Source organism: Liolophura sinensis, chromosome 8 (genome assembly GCF_032854445.1).
Source record: "Liolophura sinensis isolate JHLJ2023 chromosome 8, CUHK_Ljap_v2, whole genome shotgun sequence".
Taxonomy (NCBI): Eukaryota; Metazoa; Mollusca; class Polyplacophora; order Chitonida; family Chitonidae; genus Liolophura; species Liolophura sinensis.
This window is the reverse complement of record NC_088302.1, coordinates 51,132,238-51,159,598: the sequence shown is the minus strand read 5'-3', so window position 1 is coordinate 51,159,598 and position 27,361 is coordinate 51,132,238. Positions and strand designations below refer to the sequence as shown.

Here is a 27,361-nt window from a genome sequence, read left to right as displayed (position 1 = left end):
ACATTTTTGGGCAGAAATAACAATGTGGGATTGATGAAGATTCAGTTGTTTTGTTAAGTGGTCCCCATGTGTAAATTTTTTGATGAAATTAACTAACATTTCTTTCTCAAACTCCAAAGACTTCTTTGTTTTTTCTTAAGTATAAAGTGTAATTTCTATTTTCATTATCTGTTCCATTTTGTTACATATAAAATCCATGTTTCCTCTAGGCTGGTTATTTTGCTTTGTAAACCACAATACTGGGATCTCCGGACAACCCATCGGTACTTGAGAAATGAAGCTGACTGGCGAGAAATTGGCTCTGTCTTGGTAAAGCCTGCCATGTGCAGGGAGATTTATTATCAAGTACATTTGCCTGACAAGGTGCACATAAGGTGTCAGTTCAATCTATGCCTTGGACAGAGAATTTCTGACACGGAGAACCAGCTTATAGCTGGCCAGTAGACATGATAGATCTGGCTTCAGGTCAACTTTTATACCTTCATTCAAACCTTCTCTGGACACAAGCGAGTGTTTTAAATTGAAGTGAAGGTGGTGAATAGTATATGCAACAGAAATATACAAATATCTGCTTGACAGCCAGTGAAGCCTCCTCTTCGACCATTAAGTCGGACAAAGTATTAATAATTTATTTATTTATTTTCTTGACGTATGTTGTACAAGAAACACAAGAATGTTTCACCTATACATCGGCAACCAGCATAAATATGGTGGGAGTAAACCGAGCAGAAACCGGGGCAAAACCACTGCCATCATGAGGTTACTGGGAGTCCTTCCCACATACAGTGCATAACTAGGGTGTAGGGGAAGACAATATTCCAGTTTGTTTTGTTATTTCTAAAAAAAAAGGTGATTGTATGAATATGAGGAAATAAATAGGTTGTTCACAGCGTGTTATGATACAATTGTCGAAACATGCCAATACCATGTAAGTGTTTCGCAAACACCTTCCAAACATCTCTCAAAACACCTTTCTAAAATCAGTAAAACTCCCAGAATCTGGAAAAATTGCCAACTTATGGACAAAATTTTAGGTCTTTCAAGGTACATGTGATTCAAGGCGTGCCTTTGATATTTAGATACTCATTTTTGAACCAGGATATTTTGTGTACTGAACATTTATCTGTTCTTTTTATTACAGCTACAGCAGCAGACACAGGCCCAATGTGGATTTGTCCTGCTGGTGGTGGCAGAATGCAAGGAACTGTTTTGTCAGGTTAGTAGTCGCCATATACATTGAACATGTATCTGTTTTAGCCATGTACTGTATACCTCTGAATACCACATTTGTAAGTGTTGTCACGGCAGTGAAAATTAAAAGTGAGCCTTGCATGGATAGAAAAATTATTGTCATGTTACTGGAAACTATCATGTAAGAAAGGTACATGTTCCCACACTTTCAGTTCATTGCTTGTTGGTATGCTGGTAAGTTTACCAGAATTATGTTGCACTAACAATTTCCCATTTAATGTCTATATTTTTTGAAAAGTTTTACTTGTTATGCAAAAAAAGTGTTTCAGTTTATTTAAATTATTTTGTGTGCAGGTCATCGGGATAAAGTTTTAGCAGAAGAAATCCGCTTTCCAGTGAGTATTATATGATTAGCAATGTGTTAGTTGTGCTCAGCTGTATGGGAGGATAGAGTTGTTGTTGTTCCTGTTTTTGCGGATTGTTCTCTTCATGTTCTTGATAGTGGGATACATTTTTGGCCCAGGCGTTGCTTATGTCGTACCCTGAGTGCAGAGTCCAGTAACACGGAAAGCAATGTTAAACGAAATCTTAGGGGTGGTATCTCAAAAAGTACTGCATGTGTTGAGATCAGGGTTTGCACACTTGTAGACCACAGTAACATGAGGAGGATATTCCATCGTTGATTGAGTGTGTACATTTTAAATACTGTAAATTACTGACATAGTGTATTGTGTATTGGGATCAATGTTTAACAAATGTCAAAGTTAGGCTTCACATATTGGCTGTTTTTATTCTGGTTACATGTGGCCAGATGGATCGTAAGTCTGTTTTCTAGAAATTTATTAATTGAAAACCATAAAATGTCCTGTAGAAACATTTAAAGTGAGTTATTGAGGTAGGTTTAGGTATTTTTGATATTTCTAGGGTGGAATTTCAAACTGTTCATATAATTGCCGAACAGCCTTTCCTATTTCCTTTACCTAAATGTTCATAAACAAAATGTAACCATGGAAGGCTTTGTCCATATTACAAATCTGTAGCACCATGCGATCACTCTATGAATGTAGTAAAGATTGACATTGTTGAACTGGAAATATTTGATGGCCTAATCCAGACTGACTCTTTCATGACATCTGACAAGATCTTGCCTGACAAGATGTAAAGGTTTAGTTATTTGTACAAGATACACAATGTCATTGAAAGAGTACATATACAGTCCTCACCACCTCCGGCTGTACATGTTCAGAACAATGCTCTCATGCTGAAATATAATTAGGAGTGCGATGCAAGTAGAGAAGACCTATCCCTTCATTAGAGAGCTACAAGTGAATTGCTATATTGCGTACAAGAGGCCAGACAAGATGGGGGAAGACTTGTCTGTGTCTCTAATTACCTTTAGCACTAATTGACGGCTTTGTTGAAATGGCTACCATTGTGGTCCAGTGAACTGCTAAACTATGTGTAAATGCCTCTTATGATGTCTCTTTTTCAGCTTTATGTAAATTGGTCAAATCAGTGATGAAAACCAAGAAATGGGATTTGGGATATTAAAGTGTTTCTGTTTTGTTTGAAGTTGATCTGTATATATCTGTACACATGTGTAGCACTTTTAATGTCAGGTTTGAAAGATCCGTTATTGCCATGTTGTTGCTTAACCGTTCTGCACACAATCAGGCTTACATTGCATTGTTTAATAACAGGAAGGTATAGAATATTGATTGATCCATATGTAGGAAACATTTGTACATGTATATGCTGACAATTAACCGATTCCATAGCATATTTCTTTATTTTAAATCAGGAGTGGAAGTCATTTGAACACTTATTGTGTAAGGTACATGTATATTGAAAATGTATATTACAAATTTATCACATTTTTTAATTCTATAAACAAAAATTTTACCTAAGGCAAAAAATATTTATGATGGAATCAGAATGGTGAGAGCACTGCAGTGCCATATTCATTGCCTGATGCAACAGTTCGTTTCCAGTGCTGCAGAACCCATTGTAATCAATGCTGTGACACTTGATCTATCTGCCTATTAAAAATGAACAGAAAGTTCTAGCTGAGTTCATCGTTTTACTCATAAACAAGATTCCTTCATGTGTACATGGAGATATCAAGGAAAAGGAATTCTTACTAGGCATGTAATATGACCTGAAAATCAACTATGCTGAACTAATTTTAAATATACTGGAAAGCATTTCAAACAGCATTTTTGGGCAAAACATATGGAACATTACATTAACGTCCTTGTACTAATGGTGAACAGTCTTGATAGTCAAGTATTTTTATGCAAGGCATTTGCCTGTTCAGTCTTAACATTTATATCTGGAATATGCAATACCCTTGGTTGTCTGACTTCATGTCTCCTCATTGTTGTTTTCAGGTTGAAACAAGCAGTTTTGCCCTGGCAATGGATTCCAAACAGTCTTTAACACTGGAACAGATGAATAAGGTGCGTAAGTGTCACTGGTGGCTACTGATGAGGATTGAAGTCCTATAAAGTTTAATGTGTCTTAATTGAACAATCATGTTTATGTTGAACAATCATGTTTATAGGTTCTTTCAAGGATGTGACTTTTGGGTAATGCTGTAATGCACAAAACCATGTAAGTGCACAGACGGAATTCAATTAAGTCATATATTGTCAGCAGTCATGTGAATTGTCAATATTTTGTACTGTCTCTGATATACATTCTTCAAGTGTTACCTGTATATAATTTCCAAACTAGACTTTGTCTGTGTTACTTTTTGACAGAAATTAGTGTTCATCATTTACATGTAATATTAGCCCTTTATACTCATTGACCAAAATTGGAGGGGTATTGTTGAAGCAGTTGGGTTCTTTTTTTTTTTTTTTTTTTTTTTTGATTGGTGTTTTACGCCGTACTCAAGAATATTTCACTTATACGACGGCGGCCAGCATTATGGTGGGTGGAAACCGGGCACAGCCCGGCGGAAACCCACGACCATCCGCAGGTTGCTGGCAGACCTTCCCACTTACGGCCGGAGAGGAAGCCAGCATGAGCTGGTCTTGAACTCACAGCGACCGCATTGGTGAGAGGCTTCTGGGTCACTACGCTGCGCTAGCGCGCTAACCGACTGAGCCACGGAGGCCCCTGGGTTCTTTCCACCCATAACCTTGCAAGTTCGATCTCAGGTTTGGCACATGTATACATGGAAAGAATCCTGTTCTTTGACCATTTTTGCAAAACCATTTGGTTCATTCAAGGTGTATTTTGCAACAGGCTTTTGTAAAAATAATATTTCTTGAACTCTTCAGTAAGTTTCATGGACCCTATTGTATTTCATGTCTCAGTTAATATAGCATCATTTGGCCTCTGTCTCCATTACGTTGTACACACTTTTTTGAAGACTTAAGGGTTACTAATTTTTCAGGGATATTGGGGCTGTTTAGGTTACATTTTATGACAGACTTGATACCTGGTGTCACACATGCACTTACTCATGTGGAGAAACACTGTTGTTTTTCATTGGCCTTGACCTATTTTTTCCAAAGTTGTTGGGCCAGTGTTTCCATTACCTTGTAAACACATTATCTCTTGCTCCTGAGCTTATGGTTGAAGGTTACACAATGTTTTTATTGCTCTTTAAATTCAAAGATGTAGTTTCATTTAATATAAAAAGCCATTTCCCCAAACTGATTGCAAGCCAACTGTAAACTTACTTAGTTTCATAGCAAATGCCCACTGTTTATATCACCAGTGTTTCATTTAATAGGATTTCCATTTCAGGAAGGTAAAGAGGAGGTGGAGAAACTGATAGGGTTTGGAATCAACTCCTTGTTATGCGTGCCCGTACCCAGTAGGAGTAGTGGAGAGTTGATCGCCCTCATGTGCCTGGTGAATAAGCTCAACTCAGCAAGGTAGGTTAACAGAGTTTCTGATCAAACACTCACCCATGTCAGTCAGTGTCTGGAAAAGCAGTTTATGTCAAATTTGAAGAATTAGGTTATTCAGAATGACTAACCGATTTCCTTGACCTTTCAACATTTTGCCAAATGGGCTGTAGGTCTACTCTGGCTATATTGATGTTCTATCTATCTCTGCTCCAAATCATAAGCCATTGACACTCAAGGTCAAAGGATTGAATCTAGTTCTGTTGATTTGGCAGCACATCTAGGTCAGGAGGTGCTCTGCTCTGTTTGGTGCACCTCTGAACTTTACCTTAATCATATGCATATCACTGAAATGTTTATGAATGCAATAAAGCGCCAGTCAGTAGACAAATAATACATGTATTTGTGTCATAATATCATTTATGGCTCTTTGGATTTTTTTCTCACTTGTTAACACAGTGAGCTTCTCCAGTACTCTGTGCTAAAAGGTATGCAGTCCTTGTTATTTGGAGACAGGTTGATGATCAGCTGGGGAATGGAGGAATTTTAGTTCGCACAAACTGATGTTACATCACAAGAAAATTTTGGTGTAATATACTAAATGTGCATGTAGTGTGTAAATACAGTGTCTTTTTTCTTACATCCATATATACATACATTATTTTGCTGAAAATTTCTGTGAAGGGTCTTTTGTACAAGAGGTTCAAAATCTAATGGGTGCAGTATAATATAATCGGCATGATAGTGTACATTTGTGGAGTCAAAAAATACTTTTAAGTCTATTGCGCTTGAAAGCTCACAGATGTTCTTGTTTGTTTTACATTTATTTATTTGATTGGTGTTTTACGCCATTCTCAAGAATATTTCACGTATACGAAATCGGCCAGCATTATGGTGGGAGGATGTTTGAGATTAGCTCAGCCCCTATTGGTTTAGCTACCATCAGTTTGACCTGTTCTCAGTGAATCTGTGTCTTTTATTCTGGTAAAAAGTCATAAAGATATTGCTACCACATTTCCACAGTCTGGGGATTACACCATGCTGACCAAAACGCCTGGAAAATCATCATAAATATTCTTAAACTGTAGCCCAGGTGGCTGCGTATGTGTTGGTGGAGGATGTCTTGTGTACTAGGTGATAGGTTGAATAGTTGAGCTGAAAGCCTTTGCTGTCTGTGTCCCTGATATACACAATATGGGCTCAACAGCAGCTCTCAGATCCTGTTTGAAAGGTTGTGGGCCTTGAGCTTTTGGTGAGAGTGTCTCCTGCGCTGGCCAAAGTGTGCGTTAGGTGGCTGAAGATGTCTGTGGTATTCTAGGGCTTCCTCCATTTAGTTAACAAGTTTTGCTGGCGTAGCTTAAGGGCTGTCTCAATTGCTGCTTAACTACAACCTTTGGATCAGTCAGATACATTTTACCTTGTTCTCTCAATCTTTCTGGAAAGTCCAATTTCAGCACAGAATATATGGTTGTAAGATGGACAAGGATTGTCAGTATTAGTGCAAAGGACACAGGGTATGGAGTAGTTTTCAGTGTTTTCTGTTGCCTGGGGTATACGTGTACACTCGAAGGGTAGATAATAGTACGCTCTTTTATGTTGACATGTACCTTTCTGTACATACATGTATATATAATAGTAAACGTCACCTACTTGGCAGAGGAGGATTAGCGTGCCAGCACGGAGCAATGACCCAGGAGCCTCCCACCAATGCGGTCGCTGTGAGTTCAAGTCCAACTTATGCTGGCTTCCTCTCTGGCCATACTTGGGAAGGTCTGGCAGCAAGCCGTGGATCTTCATGGGTACTCCCGGGGCTCTGCCCCGGTTTCCTCCCACCATAATGCTGACCACTGTTGTATATTAAGTGAAATATTCTTGAATACAGCATAAAACACTAGTTAAATAAACAAATAAAAATAAACCATACCCGTGAGGTCTCAGGGTGAAAAAAATACACCCTCTGCCCTCTAGGCAAGCTTTATAGAGTAAGAAGAGACTATAACCCAGAGTTCTTGCTTGTGGCCCCAAATGGGCTAGTTCTGTACACCACTTGACTCATTATTTCAGTTATTCAAGGGTGTTGCTGTTGATGGTGTAGTTAAGTATTTCAAAGATATTTGAAACACATATGGATATTGTACATGTTTGAGAACTACATTTTATATGATTTTTACATTTCAGTTTTGCTTGTTTTAGGTGGGTTTAAAAGCATCTGTTTATCATTTGTTCTGATTTCGGATGATGTCATTCTCAAATCAAAAGACAGCTATTTCCTTGTTCTCACATGTTTTTATCATGATATGGCTGACACAGTGCCAGTGTGGGTTTAACAGAAATTCATTTATTCATTCAAAAGTAAACAGCTTGAAAACATGTGAAAGGCAGAATGAGAGAGTAGAGTGACATCCATATAACAGTATGTTGTTTCAATAACGTTTTCTGAAAATAAGTGCCAATGTTGTAATTAAAGAAAGTATTTATTTTTGTTCAGGTTTACTGATGATGACATCCAGGCAGTACAACATTGTTTTAAATACACCTCAACTGTGCTAACAAGTACCTTAGCAGTCCAGAATGAAAGGAGGTTAAAGAATGAAACACAAGTGAGGCTTTAGCTTGTGAATTGACCATCTGACTTGTACAACAAGCAGTCTTGATGAAAGTAGTCTGTTAACAATTCCGTACACTAGGATATCTCTTCTTTTACCAGATACTGGTTATAAGGATCCAGTTAAGGCTTTTGATCAGTTATGCTCTTTTCTTTTTTCCCTGTCAAATATCGCACAAACTTTCATGCTATATATTATAACTTGTTAGAGGTAAAAATATTGCTTTTTAAAGCTAAGTGTTATTTTCATCACATTACTCTATGACCCTGGTTGAAATTCTTGAAAGAAGTACTATTTTAATGACCTTGGATTATTTTATTATTATTACCATGTTTATGTCAAACATATGGTAGCAGTCTTTATCATGAGCAAATAGTGATTTTCTGCCATTATTTTCCATTTTTCAGACATTACTGCAGGTTGCCAGAAATCTGTTTACCCACCTGGGTGAGTGTTTATCTCTGTCACTGCGTGTTTTACCTAGCAAAGCTCAGTATGACCAGGTGGGCTATAGGTCTGACTTACTGCGTCCCCTTCCCCCTCCCTTATTTAGCATACTATCTAGAACACTTAGGCAGAGAAACAAGTACATGAACGGGTGCCAGAACACACGTAGGCGTAAATTTACAGGGGCACACTTGCCAGAGGAAGTGAACTCATCAAAGAAAATGAAAACAGATAGCTCAGTAGAAGTACATCAACAACTCTGTCAGCAGTCAAACTTAGCAAACGCTCTGACTAGCTGCCAGGCTGATCACAGCTCTCATGAAGTCCTTAGGCCTGGGCACAGGGTCCACCCTAAAATCAAGTCCCCAGAGAAGCAGACTGGTCGAGAGAGGACCAAAACAGTCAAGAGTCCTTATGGCCCAAGGGAGAGGAAATGTAGCAGGGCAAATCAAGTGGAGAATGAAGTGCCAGAACAACCTGTGCCGACTTTAGCGACTTTGTCCCAGATTAAGATCAACCCAAATGACTATGACTTCATGGCTGTCTTGGAGGAAGGGCTACCTGAGAATGTAGGCAATATGGGTGGGCCCATTTGTCAAAGCAGCTGTCAGTTACCTGATGTGGTTGGGCGTGCGGCTGAAGTGGACATCGCCAATGTGATTCCAGATGGCTCATCCATGTTTAAACCAGCATACAGTGATGATCAAGGAGAACTGCAAGAGTCCTGCCTACAAGCAAACCCATTTTCAGAAGTACCTGTACTACCTGAAACTCCACTTGTTCCTACCACAAGCTTATCAGACAGCTCTGTTTCAAAGGGGACCCAAGGGAGGGTTGCCCAGTCTTGTCCAGACAAGTCATCGGGTGTAGCATTAGAACAGATGCTGGAGGAGGACCCTTATGACGTTACCCTGGGGCCTAGAATATCGCTGAGTCTGCCCATCTGTGTAGAGGACTATGCCAGCGAGCTTGCCCTCCATGACTCTATGGGACTCACCGCTGGGAGCCAGGAAGCTCTTAACAAAGCCTTTATGTTGTATGGCCGACAGTCCAAGCTATGTCTTTCTGGGAGTTACGGAGCCCTGAATGAGCTGGGTGACATGGAAACTGAGCAGTGTGGTGCTCTTCGTAGCCAGTCATCCTCCTGCGTTATCTCTGTGGAAGATGTGGATTCACACACATCACACATGATATCCACCTCCACAGAGACCCATGCCTCTGACACCCGCCTGATGGCACACTGTGGCACACAGACATCCTGTAATCTGCTTAGTTTGTTAGCAGCACCTACCTCACAGTCCCATTGTAAAGAGAATTGGTCAAGTAGGTGTACTTGTTCCCAGTGTGGCATTTCCCGGTTTTGCTGTTACTCTTTTGGGGTTTTTTCCCAGCTAGTGTACATGTATTGATTTTTGTTGCTTTTCAAGTGAACATGATAACTTTGTATTTCAGTTTTTGAGTTTATATTTATTTCGTATTATTTTAGAAATGTTTTTGGTTCCTGTTTGATTTTTTTTTTTTTCAATTCACATGTTATTTTGTTAGACGATGTTGAATTGAGCTTCTGTGCTTTCCAAGTTCACACAAACTTTAGTATTCAGGTATAATTATATACATAAATATACATATATGTACAAAGAAACAACTATGTACACAATGATAACAACATGATTAAAGCATGCAAATTAAAGGTCTGTGGAAATCTTCTGAAAGCTTAACAATATTGAAATAGCAGATTATTGGTTATTAGCATTGCAGTGGGCAGTTCTAGGTATAGCCAGTTGATCATGCTCTAGAGACAAGTATTTCAAGAGTAAATTTCTTCTCTTTTAACAGTTTTGGAAATCTGTTCTTGAATGCTATCTGTATTTACATGATTTAAGAAGATTTGAGATCTGAGTTGTCCTTTCCTCTGCTTTTAGATGACTTAACAACCCTTCTCCGTGAGATAATGCAGGAGGCAAGAAATTTAACAAAAGCTGAAAGGTATGGACAGTTTAGTACAGTATTGACATGATTGTTGTAAATTTGGCAAATGTTCCATTTTCAACTGTTCCTGGTTTTATGCCCACAGCATATTGGCCAATTCAACAAACATTTAATGTCTGTTTATATGAAAGTGGCATAACTGAATTTTAATGTATTAAATATAAATTGCAGTTTTTGTATGTAACAATGGAATGTGATGTCGTTTGTTGGACAGGTGCTCTGTTTTTCTCATTGATGATCATGAAGAGGAACTGGTGGCCATGGTTTTCGATGGTGTTACCAAAGACAACAACGAAGTACGGTTTATATATACATGTGATATGTGACATAAGTTAGCCAAGCTAAGTTGTGAACTGTGTACATGTATATCGTCTGTTGTTCACTTCTGGATTCCTTATACTGAGGAGCAAACTGGCAGCGTAGGACTCAAATATTACAGGAGAATAATGGTTTACATGAAGTACAGTTATGGAGTTTTTAAGCCTAAGATTTAGCTGTATGTTTTTTATGTCCCACCCTATGAAACCAAGGAAAGTATATATACAGACAGTTGTTCATTCAGTGGTAAGTGTGACAAGTTAACCAGGTTGAGTCCATCAGTGATGTCAGTTCTATAGATAACAACGGAGTATGGTTTAAATGCAGAATGAAAGGTTTTGAACATTAGGTTTATCCAGTGTTCCGCCCAACGAAACCAAGGAATGTGTCTTTACAGATAATTGTTCATTTAAAGGTATATGTGACATCAGTTAACCAAGCTGATCAGTGATGTCAGATTTTGAGTAATATAGATAACAACAAAGTGTTGTATACATGCATAATAACATTATAACATTATGCATGTAATAACATTAGATTTAAATGCATTTTTCAATGATCCACCCAACGAAACCAAGAAATGTATATTTACAGAGTGTTGTTCATTTAAAGGTAAATGTGACATAATTTTATCAAGATTAATGTAGGTCACTATGGAACTGATGTATCTTCTTCATTTGATGATGAACGTTACCTAATTTACGAGACTAAAGTAATCAGTGATGTCCCCTGGTAGTAATATGGGTCATCGTGGGACTAATACAGATGTCTGGATTACAACACAAATTGCTCCTACATCTCCTGGCAGTGGCATAAAATGATGATGAATGTGACATGGAATTGCTGTTTATTACCTTTGCTTTGGTGTGTAATAGGCCACTGGCAGGCTCAGTGAGCTGAGGTTTCCATCTCTAGAGAATGTCACCCACTGGTCTTCCTCCCCGGCAATGATCAATTCATTCCACCCATAAAACTTATCAGAATTGTTTCAGTGATATATTGTTTCGTACACCATTAAGATACCAATCAAATGATGTGATGAATAAAACTGTTCATGTTTCAGGTACAGAAAGAGATTCGTATACCAATAACCCAGGGTATAGCAGGTCATGTGGCAACGACAGGTGAGTGCATACAAAGTTATATATTGTTATGATAGGTAAGTGTATACTTATGACACAGGTTGTACCTGGTCATGTGGCAACAAAGAAACTAAATCAGGGTATAGCAGGGCAAGTAGTATGAGAGGTGAGTGCATACAAAGGTATATGTGGCTATGATACGTAAGTGTATATTTATAACACAGGCTGTACCTGACCATGGGGCAACAAAGAAACTAAAACAGGGTATAGCAGGGCAACTGGCAACAACAGGTGATTGTGTACAAAGGTATAGGTGGCTATGAAAGGTAAATATATGCTAATAACATAGATTGTACCGGTCATGAGGTAATGAAGGTGAAAAAAGGAGCTAGAGAAGATCATTTGGTAACAACAACAACAGATTCATGCTCTTACAAGTACTGCATAGGGAATATAGCACCTGAGTGAGTAGTGTATTGCAGGTCATGTGGTAACAACATTAGAGTGCGACCCTACATGTATATGATAAATCTGTTGCAGGTGATACATAATCATCATGTCGATTTGTAATGCTAGGAGCTACTAGAGAAATAAACACGTGTAACTAATGTAAAGCTGTTCTCTAAAGCAATCAACACTGTTATAAGTATAACTAACATTTCTATTCACTGCCATGCTTTTCAAGGAAACTCTCAGACATTTTGGTTCTGACATACTGTATTATTATATTTGTGTTTTAATTGTAGAAACATCATTTTTCAAAGCAACTATATGCTTACATGTCCAGCAGACTCAGACCCTTTCTGGCTCATGTGGTTAAATCTGCTTTCAGACGCTCAGGCCCTTGACCAATGAGATTGTGTGTTCAAATCCAGCTATCATTTTCTCTGCTATGACTATGGGGACATGGTTACACTAGCATTGAATTACTAGGCTAAAAAAAGGTCGTCTTGGATTGATTGTATTTATATTTCCATTTACAAAGCTACTAGTTGGATTGGTAGATCTAACGTTTGAATTGTCTATGTTTTTTCACAGGTGTATACATTTGCACCAGTGTTGATCCACCGGTTTGTCCTGGTTTAACTGCTACTTAGGTCAGGAGGTTTGTTAGGTACCCAGTGAAGGGCAGCACATAGAAGTACATTGCAACACTACATCAAGCACATTTTTAAGGATGACCTGTAGCCTCATTATGTGTTGTTATGAATGTAGTACAGATGATGTGTTATATGACTGCTTTATGAAACCGTCTCTGAAGATTAAGTCACCATGTACGTTGTATGCCTCAATACTTTATGGTTTCAGGTGAACTACTGAACATCCGAGATGCGTACTCACATCCACTGTTTTACAGAGGAATTGACGAGTCCACAGGATTCAGAACAAGGTACAAAGTTGCATAATACATACAAGCTTACATAACGATTCTCTGTAATGGTAATTTCTCTGTATTTGAGGAGTATTACATATATAGATTCTCTAGTCATTCTCACGTTTGTTTTACCACATGAGTTTTAAATATTCATTTCATAAGATAAACCATACATTTAGAGCTCTGTTGTGGTGATGACTTTGTTCTGAAGCTTTCATTATAAAGAACAGTATATTGGTTTTCTTTATGTAAAGAGTTTAGTACAGTTCCAGAAATAATGGCCTTTATTTCTTTCTTTCTTTCTTTTTTTTTTTTTGTAAACAGGAATATATTATGTTTCCCAATCAAGGATGAGAACAGTAAGCTTGCTTTGCTTTTATATATTTGTAATGTTTGAACATTGGAAAAAAGAGTACCAACATTGTGTCATAGATTACGATTTTGTCAGTTAAGGCTAATTTTCACTGGACACAAAGCACAACTGAAAATCATGATGTCTTTTATAAGAACGCAATTTATACTGTACTTCAGTGGAAAACCTTTCCTGTCTGAAGTAATTTGAACTCAAACTGTGTATGTGCATATAGATATATATTTATAGACTTATTGTTCATTTCTGCAGTTGTGATCAAGCTTTGTGAGCAAACATGTATCAAAAGAGAACAGTGGTGATTCGGTTTCTGGGGGACTCCATGGCAGAGGTGTCTAGGACGCCAATGTGGCGCGATGACCTTGGAACCTCTCACTAGTGCGGTTGCTGTCAGTTCAAGTCGAGAAAAAAATCCTGGGATTGGGATTTTTTTTAGACTTTCCTGAAAGTGCATTTCAAAGTTTGAATACTGATAGACATGAAACTTTCACTTTTTACTTGACACAATATAGCTGATTTGGACTTGGTTATAGCTTCAGTTACGCTTATGACACATTTATCAATTACTGATCGTTTATGTTGTACTAATAACATACTCTTATCTTGCCACAGGTAGGGTTATAGGAGTGGCACAATTATGTAACAAGAAGACTGGCCCTAGTTTTACCCAGTTTGATGAGGAGATAGCATCAGCCTTCTCTGTCTACTGTTGTATCAGCATTATCCATGTAAGTCACTAGCATTCAATGGTCTGAGGATGGTTATAAGATGGTTATACATATAGCCTTTGATAAATTTTCTAAACTGCATTAAGTTATTACAGTGCAAAGGCACATTATGAAAAGGCTGTAAAAAAGACACACTGGAGGGCTTTTATAACTTTCACCTTTAGGAACGTCTACTTAGCACATTGTGAGGCTTAGTAAAACAAAATGTTTGATATTGTCAACAGTTAATCTACCATAAAATTCGTTCCAGCCACAAAAGCAGTATGTACTTACCTTAAGAATAAAGGCATACTGATATTTTTAGTCAGTATGCAATGAACTATTTTTGTCATGGTGTAATTGTATTCTTGTACATGTATAAGCAACAAAGTTGACTTTCTATTTCAGCACAAACAGCATTGGTATGTCTTTAATTTTCACAGTTGATGTGATAGGTAAAATGAAATACAACACTATATCTTGGACATTGATGACTATAAAACAATAGTAACATTTGTTATTATGTGATAATTTATGATTGTCTTTTAAAAAAATCAAGGAGGAGTGTGTTTGTTTTTGCAGTCACTCATGTACAAGAAGGTGATAGATGCTCAGCATAGAAACAGTTTGGCTAATGAACTTATGATGTATCATATGAAGGTATTGTCTACGCTGGAGACTCTCACGTCTGTCACCTCCTACAGGACCCTCTGCACTCTGTCTCACTCACCCTCTACACCTTGCAGAAATAGACTGCTTCCTAACACAGAATCTGAAACTGTCAAGTGTGGGTCTATCTCTTAACCTTAATATCTGCCTGATGGGACTCAGCTACTCCAGTCCTTTTTGTTAGTGGAAGTGGAAGTACGAAGTCAGCATTGTTATGACTATGGAGATGAAACCAGGCTTTTCTGTCTATCCTGGTATACAGCATTTTTATGGTTAGAAATCTGGAGTAAGCAAACTGGTGTTTTTACCAACTAATCTTTCTTCAGACTCACTCACTCCTGTGAGTGACGAAATCACTTTAGACACAAGAATTTGAAATCATCCCTAGTGTACATTGTGACCGTTGTGGTTAAGGCCTGTGCGAGTGAGTGAGACAGGGGTCACGTGACTGTAAGCTGGTGCTTAAGGCTAGCATGCTGCACAGTAGATAATCTCCACTCTCCTGACTGGTAAATCTGTGTTGTTATTGTTGTCTTTAGCAATGTAGTCGTTTCTCTTACAGAGTCTGATGTACAAGAAATTGCAGGATGCTCACAATCGCAATAAATTGTCAATAGAACTCATGATCTACCACATGAAGGTTAGTGCATGTGTCTTCCAGAAAGTATACATGTAGCTCTATTATGGTACCGGTACTGAAATTGAACATGAGAATCTGCACCTTTTAGTATGGCTGCTGATCAACATGGGATATCTCTGTCATATACTATATTAGTCAAGCTAATGTTCAAACCTGTTTCCACAGTTACACTTAAAAAAGCTCAAGTATTAAAAGTGTATATGTATCACTGTAGTGGCTGAACTTCTTCACACGTCACAGTAGATGGTAAACCATGTTGAAGAAATGATACTTATTATTAAATTACATACCTGTGAAATGAATGTGAAGATACAAACAAACATTGTGATTTTTACAATGTTCAAATATATTTGATCTGTATAAAGAACACATTGACAAGTGCAGATTTGTTATCTTTAAGTATCTTCGGTGGACATACATGTAACATAACAATCTCATGCCATTTAAAACTATAGATACATTTAAGTTATGATATGTGTAAGGTGAAGTACGAATAAAAACCTCACAGGATTTCAAGATGGATGTCATTTTGCATCGGTATCTCTGAGGCACCTAGTGGAGAGGTGTTGCGTTTTGTAATTGCATGTGATTATGCATTGTTAGACTGGCGATCAGACAAGCTGCCCTTAACTCCCTTTTTTGTATGTACTTTTGAATCTTTATTTACATCTATTTTGTTTTAATAAACTGTCAACTTTTGCACTTATCTTAGTTCTCATCTTCCATCTATAGCTTCTTTGAACACAAAATCCTTCTTCGACTCATTTACTACCATTCGTGTAAAGCTGTGCACTTATTTGTTGTATGTATACATAGTATGTAAATTGCATGAGTGGTGTGTCTGTACTGTATGGTGTTTGACATAACTCTACTATTTACCTGTGTACCTGCTTGGGTGTGCAGGATGGGCTGTCAGGATGACCTGTTTTACGCCTCACTGACATTTCTGAATGTAGTAATCACAAATTGTGTGTGTGTAGAAAATAATGTTAGGCTATGACAAAAAGTTACAACTGCCTAGATCACTCCAATTACGTCCTTGTGATTGTATGAAACTAGCAAAGACAATAGGGGAGTTTCCTGTTCAAACTCTTTTATCGGTAAGAAAAAAGGTAAAAAAAAAAAGTATCATATTACATGTCAAAAATGTTACAGAATATGTTAAAAATATATAGGACGAGAATTTTCGATAAAAGGAAAAGGGTTCCATTTGTGCCTCAGTGAGACAAGTGATCAGTAAATTAATGTTATCTAAGGTTGCCTAACATTTTCTAATTGATACAGGAGGACTATTTTTACCTTCAACAAATAAGAGTTCGAACTCTAAACTCCTGTATTGGTCATGCCTAATAAACTGTCACGGAATGGAACGTGGCGGGATTACAGCAGTAATGAAAAACAGACTGATCTAAATTTAATTTGATATAAATAAACTAATACAGTAGTTCAAAGTCATTTTATGATAGCAATTCCTATACCTCAAAGATTGAACTGAAATCTAGGGTAAAATTATTTGTGTATATTGCAAATGACAGGCTGTCTGTGTTGTTATTCTAATTAAGAACTGTGTAATAGCAGTTCATGTGTCTCATGTTCCCCAGGTGTCCACAGCAGATGTGAACAACCTGTTTCAGCAGGAAATCCAGACCCCTCGGCAAATCCATCCAGAGTTTGACCTCTTTCTTTATTCTCCAAGGCTACTAGAGGAGAACAAAACAACCATGGTAGGCCTCTTGAGTGTCCTTTACAGTTCAGACACAAAGCCTCAGTGTCAATGTGTCACATGGGTTCAAGAGTTAAAAGTGTGATGTGTCGCACAATAGAGTGCAAAATGTGACTGTACCAAGATTCCCCAATTGAAGCGCTGAGTATGATTAAGGGGGGATAACTCCAAAATTGTATATATCATCGCTGTGAACAAGAAAGAAATAATCACATACGGGAAGGTCTTCCAGCAACCTGTTGATGGTCGTGGGTTTCCTCGGCTCTGCCCAATTTCCTCCCATTACAATGCTGGCTGCAACCATATAAGTGAAATATTCTTCAGTACGGTATAAAACACCATTCAAATAAGTAAATAAATAATTTTCAAGAACTCACTGATTCAGTGGTCTGAATTGCTAAACTTAATACAGTTTTCCTTGTTATAAGTGAAATGTCTTGAAGAGTACGTCTATTAGTTAACAGTCGCATGAGTCACTAATATGTATGTGTAAGTCAGCAGTAGGATTAGACAAGTAGATTGTTTATATTGTACTTCCCAAACTTCCTGTATTTTCAGGCCGTGATGAGCATGATGGACGACTTGAATATAATTTGTCGCTGGAGGATTAAGAAGGACACTCTAGCTAGGTAATCAGGATTTATTACCTTTGTTTCATGTATGAAGATAGTGGAGTTCTCAGTTTCCCTGTAGTGTTTTCTTTGTCTTTAATGGTCTGTCATCTGAAATATACTTTATTTTTAGTGTTTTCTTTGCTATTAAAGTGTTTTCATACTAAAACATCAGGTTCTGCAGTGGTCTATAGTGACAAACAAGGTAGCAGTGAACTTGCATCCATATGTTTTGCTTGAAATAATATAGCTTGTTTTTTAACAAGATTTAAAATTTAGCAGTCTATATCTTCTTTTCTGACTTGAGTGATTGTATTGAGGAGAAAGAGGCAGATAAACCATTCATGTGGTCGTTAAATTTGTCACATGTTTGAGTTATTGTTTTATTTATGGTGATCAGATTCAGTATATTAGTGAAAGTATTTATGCATTCAATACAATGAATAATACCTTACCTTGCTTAAGAACAAATAGTTTTACCACTTTAGTCCATTATTACAGTACCAGTTTTTATGCTATACACGTCCATGTCCTTGTACATGTATATATCATTACAAATGTATAGTGAATTGATAAATTGTGTTTGTGTCTTTTATTAGGTTTTTACTGATGGTTAGGAAAGGCTACAGAAATCCGCCTTACCACAACTGGATGCATGCTTACTCTGTGGCTCACTTCTGTTACCTTCTTATAAAGAACTTGCAACTACAAGACTACCTAGAGTAAGTAATCAGGCCTTAGCAACATGGAAAGCTGAAACTGAACTGTCCTATATTGTTCGTTCATCTTACGTAGTAGACTGTCTCACGGCCAAAACAGTTTTCCCCTCTTAACGTACACTTTGACATTCAGGATTGATTTATGCTCCTTTACATCCAAAGATTACAAATCATTCCTTGTGTTTTTATTTCAGCGAGATTGAGGTGTTTGCCTTGTTTGTATCCTGTCTTTGTCATGATATTGACCACAGAGGGACCAACAATTCGTTCCAGGTTGCTTCTGTAAGTTAATCACACATATTACCAGCTAGACTGTTCTGTCAGGTTAGACGTGAAAAATTATCTTTAATTCTCAGACCATATCTATAAGTTCTGAGTTCAAAAGAAAGGGTCATCATGCAGTCTGGTTTACACATGGTCATGTCAGAGGTTCGGACTGGTGTGATCTTTTCGGCCTGTACACAGAAGGGATAGCATCTGATGTACAGGCTACACTGCAGTCTTGATTTAGTTCACTTAGATTCATTTAGTGAATCATGTTTCTATTTGTCAGATGAGAGGCAGCTTTGAAAACTATATTGAACCATAATGTAAAACTAGGTGGACCAATTTTGTCCCATGTATGTTGTATGGAATTATATCAGAATAAATTAGGGGCATGTGATGTTTCAAGATCATACACATATAGTATAGAAAGAGCTTTAAAAATTTGAGAATAATTTTTTTCATTTGGGACAGAACAGTGTTGTCAAAATATTCCAACATAGATATATTTTTTTTAACATTTAAGATTGACGGAGACAGCAAATGGCTTTAAACAACAATCAAATAAATAAAACATAGATTTACACTTTGTAAAGTATATGATGACTAACATATTTTGGAACTGCACGTAATTCCAATGCGTCTTTTACTTGACAGTCCACAGTGTTGGCAGCGCTGTATAGTTCTGAAGGATCTGTAATGGAGGTGTGTATATAAACTAAACACTTGTGAGAAATGTTATTGTGATATGGTACATGGTAATTAGAGGTGAGATTTAGCATACAGGCTTTATGTGATACAGTTAATTCAAGCAAAGTATCTTTGGATGAGGAAAATTCTTTCCACTCTATTTGTACTGATTAAACAAAGAAGCATAGCATGTTTCACATGAACGTTTTAATATCACTATCTGTTTTTTTTCCTTTTTCAGAGACATCATTTTGCTCAGGCCATGTGTATAGTTAACACTGATGGGTGTAATATCTTTGAGAATTTATCAAGGAGGGTAAGCCAAAGTGTCATTAAAGGAAAACACTGCCCAGACAGTCAAGGGTATTTGTAGAATATTGATTTATATTAAGATTGGCACAAGAAGAACTTGCGGAATCCGTAAAACTAATTTGTAGCATCTTCATTCAGATGCATTGACTGTGTTAGAACAAACATTGTGGATGTATGTGTTACATGTACATACTACTAGCTTGCTAGACAGGCCTTGTGCGTGCTTAATACCTCACACATGTAGATTCATAAATCTAACTGCTATATATAAATCTTCTTGTGTGTGGTATACAACACTCCCTGCAGCGTGACAAGCGACATTCACCACTCGTGTGGATGGCACCCCAAAAATGATAACTGCACACTCCCTGCAGTGTGACAAGCGACATTCACCAATAGTGTGGATGGCATCCCAAAAATGATAACTGCACACTCCCTGCAGTGGGACAAGCGACATTCACCACTAGTGTGGATGGCACCCCAAAAATGATAACTGCACACTCCCTGCAGTGTGACAAGCGACATTCACCACTAGTGTGGATGGCATCCCAAAAATGATAACTGCACACTCCCTGCAGTGTGACAAGCGACATTCACCACTAGTGTGGATGGCACCCCAAAAATGATAACTGCACACTCCCTGCAGTGTGACAAGCGACATTCACCACAAGTGTGGATGGCACCCCAAAAATGATAACTGCACACTCCCTGCAGTGTGACAAGCGACATTCACCACTAGTGTGGATGGCATCCCAAAAATGATAACTGCACACTCCCTGCAGTGGGACAAGCGACATTCACCACTAGTGTGGATGGCACCCCAAAAATGATAACTGCACACCCCCTGCAGTGTGACAAGCGACATTCACCACTAGTGTGGATGGCACCCTAAAAATGATAACTGCACACTCCCTGCAGTGTGACAAGCGACATTCACCACTAGTGTGGATGGCACCCTAAAAATGATAACTGCACACTCCCTGCAGTGTGACAAGCGACATTCACCACTAGTGTGGATGGCACCCTAAAAATGATAACTGCACACTCCCTGCAGTGTGACAAGTGACATTCACCACTAGTGTGGATGGCATCCCAAAAATGATAACTGCACACTCCCTGCAGTGTGACAAGCGACATTCACCACTCGTGTGGATGGCACCCCAAAAATGATAACTGCACACTCCCTGCAGTGTGACAAGCGACATTCACCACTCGTGTGGATGGCATCCCAAAAATGATAACTGCACACTCCCTGCAGTGTGACAAGCGACATTCACCACTAGTGTGGATGGCATCCCAAAAATGATAACTGCACACTCCCTGCAGTGGGACAAGCGACATTCACCACTAGTGTGGATGGCACCCCAAAAATGATAACTGCACACTCCCTGCAGTGTGACAAGCGACATTCACCACTAGTGTGGATGGCACCCCAAAAATGATAACTGCACACTCCCTGCAGTGTGACAAGCGACATTCACCACTAGTGTGGATGGCACCCTAAAAATGATAACTGCACACTCCCTGCAGTGTGACAAGCGACATTCACCACTAGTGTGGATGGCATCCCAAAAATGATAACTGCACACTCCCTGCAGTGTGACAAGCGACATTCACCACAAGTGTGGATGGCATCCCAAAAATGATAACTGCTACCCTAATTCTTCAGCCTCCTCTGCAACTGATATTTTAAGAGAATCATTGAGTACACAGGAAACAATTTGCATAGTTGTATGAAACTTGCATCTTTAGTGACACAAATAAAATATTTCAGGGTCATTTCTATAATAATTGTATGTATAAATTTCACTGAAAGAAGTGTTTCAGAGGTTTTAATGGATTTACAGTATTGCCACCCTTGAATATTGCTACTAGTTGTAACCATGGTTTGCTTTTGTTCCACAGGATTACCAGCAAGCCCTGGACTTAGTAAGGGACATTATCTTAGCCACAGACTTGGCTCATCATCTTAAAATACTGAAAAACCTGGAGCAGATGGCGAAAGGTACATTTGTATGTGATATTTGATAGAAATTTTTCTTACATATGTCAGTTCCATGAGATTCTGTGTGGTAAGCCACAATGATACAGGGACATCTGGCCGATTCAGATTTCTGTTCTTTTTGACAGACTTTGTACATGGCAGGATTTTGTGTAGATTTAATCTGTGCTTTTGAGAAGAACTTGATTCCAGTTTCATTTTGTCTGTCAGTGTATATAAAGTGGCTTTCTGTTCTTACATGTGCATATGTCATGTCCTATGTCCTCTTGAAAAAATAAACTGTTTCAGTTGGTACATGTACATGCAGTTTATGGGTTATTTCTGTGCAGATGGATACGATGTGAAAAACAAGAAACACCATAACCTTCTGCTGTGTATACTTATGACAGCCTGTGACTTGTCAGACCAAACCAAAAACTGGAAGAATACCAGAAAGATTGCCGTTAGTATATTATAACATTATCTTCATCAGACAACTGGAAATGTTTTTGGTAATATATATTTTTACTTTTTTGAACTTGGCATCAGTTTTTCTGCCTTAGGTTTAGCATTTCTTTCCATGTTTTATCAGCGAGTTTACTGATAAGTCCTTTATACATGTAAGCAGACAAAAATTCAATGTGACACTGTCAGACTTCTTTTGGAGTCAAATTTCACCATACAATATAAAGAAGAATATGCTGGGAAAGTTTAGCATCAGAAACTGAAGATTGATTTTCGTATGTACCTAGAATTAAGTACATGTGTATAAATCAGTTAACTGACGGGGAATTTGCTTTACTTTATGGCAGGCGTTGATATACCAGGAGTTCTTTTCCCAAGGGGACATGGAGAAGAACCTGGGGAAGAACCCTATAGAGATGATGGACAGAGAACGAGCCCGAATCCCTGATCTTCAGATCAGCTTCTTGAACCACATTGCTCTGCCTGTGTACAAGTATGTCAGCTTTACTATCTCCATCTTGTCACAATCTGCAGTATTCAGGTTGATCCTATCATTTAAAATGTACAAAACTGATTCGTTCTCTCCTGGGTAGTTCAGTAAACAGGTACATGTATTCAGCAGCTTTTGAAATCTGGCAAAGAAATAGAGAGCATTGCACTGTTATTCTTTTTCAACTTTTTGGCATGTTTGCAGTTTGTTTATTCAAACAGATTCTGTGAAGATTAATCAAATTAGACCTTTTGTGAAGCACTGAAATTGCCCAATCTAACCAATGTAGTTTTGTCTCCAAAATCAAATTAAAAACATGTATAAATGGACAGAAAGTTGCTCTTTCATATGCGAAAAGGTTGAGGAATTAGGGTAATATCAGAAAGATTAGTGGTCTTATTCTATGTGTATATCTGTTGAGTAGACTTACAATTACCAGTTATCGATATACAATATATAATATCTTTTACCAGTTATGATAAGGTTATTGATTGGAAGTGCATTATTTTCAGATTTCAATGCGCTGATTTGTGTCAGTGTTAGCAGAGACATACAGTGATTCATTCTTAGTTTACATTCTGTTGTTTCATTTATTTTCATCTAGGATCATTGCAGACTTGTTTCCCAAAGCCAAGCCAGTCCTCGAGACAGTGGAGGATAATAAGCGACACTGGGAAAAAATCAGCGAATTTGTCAAACAACAACAGGACGTACCACTTACAGCGGAGCAGATGCTGGAGATTGACGTGGATGAGGTGGAATTGAAAAACAATCCTGATGTGGCCAAACAGAACAGCGTGAATGGCATCAAGACATAAACATGTGCCACACACAAATGATCTATAGACTAAATGTACAGCTTGGCATGATTAGAAGTAATCTGCAGAAAGTGTGTAAAATTCCTCTTGCTGTAGGTCACTTGATGAGGACTCAGCTGCTGCAATATCATTGCTTGGAATGCTGCTTTTTTTTCCATCGTCGTCATCATGGCTGTCATATGTTATTGCAGAAGTGTCAGGGTGGTGTATGCCATCAAACTAAAGTGATGAAGGCTACAATGCTGAAACCTGTTTCTTACTGAGTAGGCCTGCTGCTCGAATGACCACATTAAATGTGCCCTTAGTAGTGACCTAATGGTAATCATTGTACATTGCTTTTAAATACAAAAATCTGTCCATTGATGATCCAGAAGCCTGTGCTGGGCTGAAGGGTTGGTTGTAGAGTATTCAGGGGTGCTCAAGGGGCCATTCTGATGAGTGGGTTTAATGTATTGCTATGTGGAGAGTGTGTGTGTGTGATAGCAGAGCCAGACAGGCCTAGTCTACTACATGTATCAGAGAAGCCCAACAGTCGGTTCCAGAACTGGCTGAGCTTTTAAATTTCATCTGGTCTGTTTTTACACCATGTTTGCGTCAACAGTGTGTAATGGTATTTTAATGGTTGCACCAGGGTTGATAGCAGCTATCTATATCTCAAACCAAGCTGTACCATCAAATCTTTCTTAAGCGTCCAGATGTGTCATGAATTGAAGGTGTATTTACAGAGCTGGCAATACCAGTTATCATCTGTGAATGTCAGTGATGAACCAGGTCTCTTGTCAGAAAGAGCATTTGGTAGTCCACTCATGCTGTCACAGGCTGATGATATATACATATATATATATATACACACACATAATACGTACTTGTATTTATCTCTTGAAAAGCTTTAAATATGAGATTTTATAGTGTAAATGATGCACTCAACCAGCATAATGTTTTATGAATGCAGTTTACATACAGTTTAACATGTGATATATTTGAAGTTATATAGTATAGAGAACAGACCAGAAGAGTCTAAAGGCTTGTGTTTTGGAATGATAATAAAGCGCCTCCAGATTTAAGTTGTCATTCAACAGGTTATGCAAACTGATATTATTTGTTCAATGTCTTCAGTGGATTTGATATTGACCACACTTTGGCCTACTGACACCACATGGAGGTTTAAGCCTTGTCCGAGTAGAAAACACTTTGTGTACAGCATCCATAGTTATTATTATTATCAACCAGTTGTTTTTGCCATTAATTCTATGATCCAGTTAACAGGGAAGATAAGATTCGTGGCATGTATTATTTTTTTTGTTACATTTTTCATCATTTTCATTGTATGTTTCAGAATTTCACTCTTCTAGTACCATTATGTACATGTGTATGTGTGTGTTTGTATTCCAAATGTACAGTTGATGCTACTTTGACTCCCTTAACAATGTGCTCAAAGGCTGTTTCCCCACGTCTAATGACAACGGCTGTTCAAAAGCTCGTTGCAGCGCAAATTCATAAATAAAGAGAACTGTGTCATACTGATGGCCCAGTGCACAACAGTGTATTAATGCAGGTACAAGATTATGTTTAAATGTGGCCAGGTTATATTCCCAGAATGTCTTCAAGGATTTTCTATGAACAGCTACAATAGTATATGTACTGTGCCTCTCTTCCCTTGCAAACATAAATTTGAAGTGGTCAGGCACGTAAAACATGCTTATATGCCTGTGGACGAGAGACATCTGTATGACCTACATGATATCTCACCCATCATGTACAGGTTTGCCACAGTCCCATTCTTGTTTATGTTATGTTCAGTATGCGCTATATGCTGCTTTACTTCAAAAAAAACCACAAAAAAAAAAAACCTTCTACACTCATGTAGTGAGATTAGCCAAACTATAATATCCAGCTAGTGATATGGCAGCAGGTGTTGATGATAAAATTTCAATCACACACCTAAGCCACAAATAATGTATGTTGTTCTACATTGTGATGCCATTTTATGGGCTGTATCATTATGGTTATGGGGAACAATTTCTTTGTTGCTGGCATACTGAAGAATTTATTGCTAATACAATGGAAATCAGGTTTATGGTGGAAGGAGACCGAAGTAAACCACTGCTCTGTGAGGAACCTCCAAGTTGGATGAATGTGACCCTAACTGGCATGTGCTTTTACCTTGAGTATAAGTAACACTTCTAGCCATGGCCTCATATAAGTTTATCAATACTGCAGTTTCAAATGAAGTTTTTGTCACAAAAGAAAAGATATTTGTACATGTAGACTTAGGTTACTGATAATCATTACAATATGTCTGCGTAAGTTACAAGTTTCTCTACATAACACAAACTTGAATACATTTTATGCTATTTAACAGAGTTGAAGACAGTTGTAACACTCACACTGTTTATAATACAACAGAGAAAAAAAAAAGAGACAAAAACTGTTATGTGCTAAGGATTTGTTCAGTAGATACTGTGTGAAGGTGGATTCTATATCCTTCCAGTTTGCAATACTTCACAATCTCTTCATGTATGTATACCTTGTGTGGCTAAATTTTCATGATTGATTTGTAACAATCTACCTGATAACTTTGGTAATTGCTAAGTGATTCATTTGACAATATTTAAATACTTTATGTTTAATTAAGCTTTATGATGTTAATTTGTACTGCAGCATGATGACAATGACCTCTGTATTCGCAAATCGTGCAATCCTGTTTTCTTCTGTTATGATCATTTTAATTTGGATACCGTATGTTTTTAGTTTGATAAGTTTGGTCTCAACTACATGTACATGTATCATACCTCACGCAATGCAGGGGTCTTGAAAATTTTGCAATTTATTTACTTTTACATGACTAAATGAGTGCTAATTTTACTTCATTGTTTAATTTTTCTTTGTATATGTTGGTTATAAAGTAGATGTGAATATTCTATTTGCTCACAGTGATGATATTCCAGCCCCTGGTTAAATGATAGGATTCATGTGAACTCTGTTAAACCGATGTTCCTGTATGTTCCTTGCAATAGACTAGGACCTAGACATCTTCCTTGACGTTTCACACCTAAATAACGATGTTTTTCAGACATATTATATTTTACTTGTCTTCATCATCTCAGTGTTGTTATTAACGCAGATGCACTTGTAACAAGTTGCAGTAATGGAGGATAGTTTATTTTGTAGGTGTACTCTATGCACAGACCATTTGAGATAGTAAGATGGGAAGAGGGTTGAGTTTGGAGCACTAGTACCTGTCATCACAGGAACAGTACTACACTAAGACAGCAGGAAGGATGTTCATCCAGGTGTATAGACTGCCTTTGTTGGTTAGTCTGCATTAAAACTAGTTTGCCTTTTTCCATGAAGTAAATTTCATCAATGTTATCAAAAGTGATTTTTGTGTTTTCTCTTAATATAATGCTGCAGTTGTTCAATTATTTCTGCGTTATGCATGTTTCTTGGTTCTTCAGATTTTCACAACGTGAAACATAAGACTATAAAAGATCTCGGTTAGGACTGCAGTTCAAGTGTGATTTATGCTGTTTTCCAGCAGATACACAATGTTCTCCACTGACATCTTGGAGTAGCATCGTATATGTAAGCACATAGCTATTGTGTGTTTCAGGCAAGTTTTCAGAAGAGTTAAAAATCCATTTAAAAAATCATCATTTTCTACACTATCCACTGATACATCGAAAGTCCCGCCATGTTTTAGCCTTGTCCAATGAAAAGCCTCCTTTCCTCCTCCTGAATATTCATTGTGATGTCACTGTGCTTAAGGTTTTACTCCTACTATATGATTAACGTGCATTTCCAGTCTCGCCCAAATGCATACGTATATCATGATAATCGTGAATTTTGAGGTCTGTGAAAGCCTACTCTAGAAAGGAAGAGCTTGGGATTTGCTGGAGGGCCACATCATGCTTACATGCAGTAAACTTTTTATCTCAGATGAGGCCAGCGGGCTTGTGCACTGGTCTTGTTGGTGTTATGGCGCCAACCGAGAGCGGGTTGTTGCATCTACAGAACTGATGTACAGGTCC

General features: G+C 37.9%; 1 protein-coding gene across 1 annotated transcript in view; it reads left to right on the top strand.

Moving 5' to 3' along the window:
• LOC135473647 (cGMP-dependent 3',5'-cyclic phosphodiesterase-like) overlaps positions 1 to 26,749 on the top strand; it is a 90,313-nt gene extending 63,564 nt beyond the window's left edge. The window contains exons 9-32 of the mRNA XM_064753511.1: positions 1,142 to 1,211; positions 1,546 to 1,586; positions 3,582 to 3,650; positions 4,951 to 5,081; positions 7,543 to 7,654; positions 8,068 to 9,430; positions 10,030 to 10,093; positions 10,311 to 10,392; positions 11,478 to 11,538; positions 12,805 to 12,886; positions 13,196 to 13,230; positions 13,854 to 13,969; positions 14,531 to 14,746; positions 15,180 to 15,257; positions 16,859 to 16,981; positions 17,539 to 17,609; positions 18,191 to 18,313; positions 18,505 to 18,592; positions 19,232 to 19,279; positions 19,506 to 19,580; positions 21,482 to 21,581; positions 21,908 to 22,020; positions 22,370 to 22,515; positions 23,117 to 26,749. Of these exons, the coding sequence (XP_064609581.1) occupies positions 1,142 to 1,211; positions 1,546 to 1,586; positions 3,582 to 3,650; positions 4,951 to 5,081; positions 7,543 to 7,654; positions 8,068 to 9,430; positions 10,030 to 10,093; positions 10,311 to 10,392; positions 11,478 to 11,538; positions 12,805 to 12,886; positions 13,196 to 13,230; positions 13,854 to 13,969; positions 14,531 to 14,746; positions 15,180 to 15,257; positions 16,859 to 16,981; positions 17,539 to 17,609; positions 18,191 to 18,313; positions 18,505 to 18,592; positions 19,232 to 19,279; positions 19,506 to 19,580; positions 21,482 to 21,581; positions 21,908 to 22,020; positions 22,370 to 22,515; positions 23,117 to 23,330 (3,621 nt within the window). The 3' untranslated portion in view covers positions 23,331 to 26,749. The remainder of the gene's footprint in view (positions 1 to 1,141; positions 1,212 to 1,545; positions 1,587 to 3,581; positions 3,651 to 4,950; positions 5,082 to 7,542; positions 7,655 to 8,067; positions 9,431 to 10,029; positions 10,094 to 10,310; positions 10,393 to 11,477; positions 11,539 to 12,804; positions 12,887 to 13,195; positions 13,231 to 13,853; positions 13,970 to 14,530; positions 14,747 to 15,179; positions 15,258 to 16,858; positions 16,982 to 17,538; positions 17,610 to 18,190; positions 18,314 to 18,504; positions 18,593 to 19,231; positions 19,280 to 19,505; positions 19,581 to 21,481; positions 21,582 to 21,907; positions 22,021 to 22,369; positions 22,516 to 23,116) is intronic.
• The last annotated feature ends 612 nt before the right edge of the window (positions 26,750 to 27,361 follow it).